General features: G+C 35.7%; 1 protein-coding gene across 1 annotated transcript; it reads left to right on the forward strand.

Annotated features, from left to right (window-relative positions):
- Positions 1-505: 505 nt before the first annotated feature.
- Positions 506-3,536, forward strand: LOC136882418 (mid1-interacting protein 1-like). The gene is made up of 2 exons (XM_067155055.2): positions 506-659; positions 1,381-3,536. Exons 1-2 carry the CDS (start codon positions 598-600, stop codon positions 2,003-2,005), a joined length of 687 nt encoding a protein of 228 aa, XP_067011156.1. The 5' UTR covers positions 506-597; the 3' UTR covers positions 2,006-3,536.
- The last annotated feature ends 685 nt before the right edge of the window (positions 3,537-4,221 follow it).

Consider the following 4,221-nt stretch of genomic DNA (forward strand, 5'->3'; position numbering starts at 1 on the left):
GATTAGTCGTTACATAACTCGATATGCATATTCCACTGTAAGTAGTTGTTCCAAATGACGCTCTTGAAGACATTATGGATTCTAGTTATGTTTATTTCCATTAAGCAATTTGCTATTCAGATGTGTTTAGTGTCCTCTTTGGATACGACATTCGGACTTCTTGTACACGTGAACTCCCGCCAATAGTGATGGGTAGGGAGCTCTTGTCCAATGAAATTACGCCATTGTGGTGTGACGTTGGGGCTCGGGAGTTCTTGATGTACGGCCTTTCGTGTAAAGTTATTTTTTTTTAGAAAGATTTTGCTGCTATTGGCCCTAAAATTCGATAAGGAATTCAATCATTAGTTACTAAATGATCATGCATACTCTGCGCATGGTTATCTCCTCGAGAATGGACTTTATCCTGGTAATTTATTTTGTATGTTGACCAATCGATACGCGTTGTACGCAGGGTCGGCCGTTAGACTTCCCGAGCCCCACTAGTTTTACCTCGCTCGAATATATAAGCAGTAACTTCTGGATTCCAGTCACCATTTGAGGTTCTCTCATCTCTTGTCAAAGTCGACGGCCGTGTGTGAAAGTGTGTGTAAATCTGTAATGCTTACGAGTGAATTTGTAAACGTGTATAGTGACAGTGTTAAATTTAACATGGATAACAGGTAAGCGCATCGGAAACATTTATTTGTATCTGTTTCTTTTACGTTTCAAAACTAAGCTTTTTGTTCGTGATTTCTCTTCAATTCTCTGTGGGAGCTGAGATGTACAAGGATACCAGATTTTATGCCACGCCCTTACGTTTTTATTTACAAACAGTTAGTGCTTTACTTGAAACTTATTCGTTGTATCGTATCGAGAGTAGATGTGTGAGGTGATGATGGCTTTTAAGCGAATGCCAGATTTTTAGTGTTTTTTGTATTTTCAGCTGCATCGTGTTTCAAGTAGCTCTTTCGAATTTTCATGAATTCTTATAATAATAATTTACAGAGACTTACTCGTGTTCGTTGAACAGTTTACTGTTCTGGCTTTTAATCATTATGCTGAAATTTTCATGTTTTACAGTGTTTCTGAAATGTGTTGGTTGAACAGTTTCAGTATCATTTAAAGTAGAACATTACTTTGCATACCTCGTGGAATTATGTAATATACTAACCAAAAGTGTGTCATAGATTAGGAAGTTTGAACTACTTGAGTATGTTGGGGGTAGACCTTGGTCGGATGAGAGGGAGGGATTCCACTTGGCATTCGTGTAGCCACAGCGTTGCTCATACTGCGTTCGGTCGTTTTAGTGTCATGCTCATTCTGTGTGTATGTTTGTGTTAAAAATAGATAGTATTAATGTATATAAGTACTTACAGGACCCTTTGCATCTCATTGTTACAGAAACTGTTTGAGGAGAATTGGTCGCCACGACGAATCAGAGTTTTCCAACCAGAGCATTATGAACGTGATGGAGAAATTTGTTAAGGCTGTAAACGACATGGATGAGACGATCTTGGTCCCTTGCCGACTCATGGACTTAAAAGTTGGAGATGCCGGTGACACAGTTGAGGTGAAATCAAGTAAACATTCTAGGAAAAGCGGCATACGTGATATGGACCTTTTTAACCTCTACAACATGATAAATTCTGTTAAAAATGAGTTGCTCTGGGGACAGAACAAAGTGCCTGATGAAGATGAGAAGGAAACGACTTTGGTTCCAGTTCCACCATCGGCTTCCATTTCAACAAGCTCGGGAAAAGGGCATGTTCGACGACCCTCTACGGTTTCCATGGCTTCAACAAATTCTGTCGCTTCCATCTCGGACACCGATTCAGAAACTGGAAACGAGAACGATTCCGGTATCGAGGCTGAAGACCCCGCTTCACAAGTTCCTGATCAGTCAGAAATTATTGCTAGCAACTTCCGCAGGCATCTACGTGGTCTTTACCGATCGCTCGAACAGTTGACTGATGCCGCTTCATACCTGTCAACTCGTTATCAGAATGATGTGGGTGGTGCTGTGTGATAATTTATGCCCTTTCAAGAGGAGTTGAACTTGTGAAAACCAAAGTCCTTTTTGAAAATGCTGAAATTGGCTTTCTTGAACAGAGAATGTGGTATTGGAAGGTGATGAAGGTATCATTTTCCTCTCTGTTAATGTGATATAAACTGGAAATCTCTATATTGCTTATTTACATTTTTAAAGGTCACAATTCCTTATTCATTATGCACAAAGAAGGGAGTAATGCAATTGTGGAGGTATTTCCAGTAACTTATGTTTGAATGTCTTGCTGAGTGACTCCTGAGTTGGCAAGTAAATTTTGAGAGTTTGAATGTATAATTAATGGTGAATGTTTGTATGATTGAAGTGCGAAGTGTGGATGATTTTTTTTTTTTTTAAATCATTATTATTTAATGAAACACGTTCAAATCTTTCGCTAGGTCACCAAGGGACAAACGTTTATGTGAACGTTGTCTTTCATTATTCATACTCGAAGTACTTGTCCAAGTGGCATTTCATGAGTTAAATCATATTGTTTTTGTCATTTCTATTTAAACTGTGGTGTCCCTATTTTATTTAATACATGTTCTTTAGAAGGTTTCCCTTCTCAACTGTAAAGACTGTTATTTCTTCATATAAATTTCATTTCATTAATCTCCTCTTTCAAAATCTGTCATTACAAAATTTCATAGCGCCCTCAAAGCAGCTCTTCTAGCCTTTATCACTATCATTTCTCATCCTCATTTGTTCATCCAATGTTTCCATTAAATATGTACAAATTAATGTTTCTTAGTTCTTGTGTTGTGGGAGTGGCTGAAAGATGCAGGACATCTTAATTTGTCTTGGCTTTATGGACGTGTATACTTTGGTGGGACATAACTTCTTGTTATTTCTTTTCAACATCCTCAATGAATATTGAAAGCCTCTTTATAGATATATTTTGCAGTGACATCATTGGAAATTTTTATAAAATTCCCTTGCCAAACTATACCAGTACATAAAGTCAATAGATAGTTCATTATTCTGTACCTTAAATCAGCACTTGCTTCGTTACCTTGAACTTGAAAAGTTAATCATCTTCAAGCTAATAATTTATTAGCAAAATTTTATTTTATTTCTCTGATTTGTGAAAATCTTATTATGGTGCAGAATTTTGACTTGAGTAATCTCAAAGCATAAAATATATATTAATTGGTGCAGCAGGTAATGGAATTCCACATAGGTGATTGAAATTGCAGTACATTTATCAAGTTCAGTTATATTTTTAAAGGAGACAAACATCTTTGTAAAAATCTTTTCCTTTTTTCATACAACTTAAATTAAGTTTTAAAAAAGGTGCAAGTATTTGTGATGTTATTTAATAATTTTTGTTGTATAAAAAGATGCTACAGCCAAGTTCATTAAACTTAACGTATCTTGCACACTTATTTAACGGAACTTTGATTTTCTGTAGGCAGCCTTATGTAATTCTTCTGTTGTCTCAATATTTGTACAAGATTTGCACAGTGCATTTTGAAGAAAAAAAATTTATTTGTCTAATAAATTCATAAAGTTACTTCTTGTTTTATTTGGCTTAGAATATAGATTTTGAATTTTTATTACAAGGTTAGATTATCTTTACCCTGCATGTTCTCTAAATCCTTTATAATTCCCCTTTATTTTCAACCTTTCGTGTAAAAGTACAAAAAAAAAGGTATTCTAAGTTCGAAAGTGAAGCTCTCGCATTGCTATTAGTTTGGAAGATAGTGTAATAGTGTTTTAGACATAACAATGCTTCGTTATGAAAATCATATCTATGGCTGCTGAATGCAATAAGAGGGTATTTTTTATGTATGTCCTTGATGACTAGAAAGTAGACTGTCGTATTTTGAATCTCTGTTCTGCCATGATCAGCTGGAAACATGTCTCGCACTGGTAAGTAGAGCACTGTTGGTCAGAAACAGGTGTTAACAGTAGAAAATGCAAACATTACTTAATAAGATAAATGCGAAAAAAAAAAAGTTATAATAAATTGTTCTAAGTCAATTCATTTTTAAATGTTTTCTTCAATACGTTTGCATTTTAACTTCTGTTAGGTTTGTTTTGTCAGACTTGATTATGAAAGTCTCTAAATGATATTGTTCCAACTGTCCGAGGAAACGTAACTTCCGCTGTACCCATTCCTGTCCTTTACTGTGTTCCGGACGAGATCTTTTTATGTTATCTCGTCAACCATATGTTTTCCTCATCCATTATTTCCC

The sequence above is a fragment of the Anabrus simplex genome, chromosome 10 (genome assembly GCF_040414725.1).
Source record: "Anabrus simplex isolate iqAnaSimp1 chromosome 10, ASM4041472v1, whole genome shotgun sequence".
Lineage (NCBI taxonomy): Eukaryota > Metazoa > Arthropoda > Insecta > Orthoptera > Tettigoniidae > Anabrus > Anabrus simplex.

Bases quoted from the DNA above. Each gene is read 5' to 3' on its own strand.
- LOC136882418 (XM_067155055.2), top strand. From the start codon at position 598: ATGCTTACGAGTGAATTTGTAAACGTGTATAGTGACAGTGTTAAATTT. The intron at 660-1,380 runs GTAAGCGCATCG...TCATTGTTACAG, and splicing joins AAATTTAACATGGATAACAG to AAACTGTTTGAGGAGAATTG.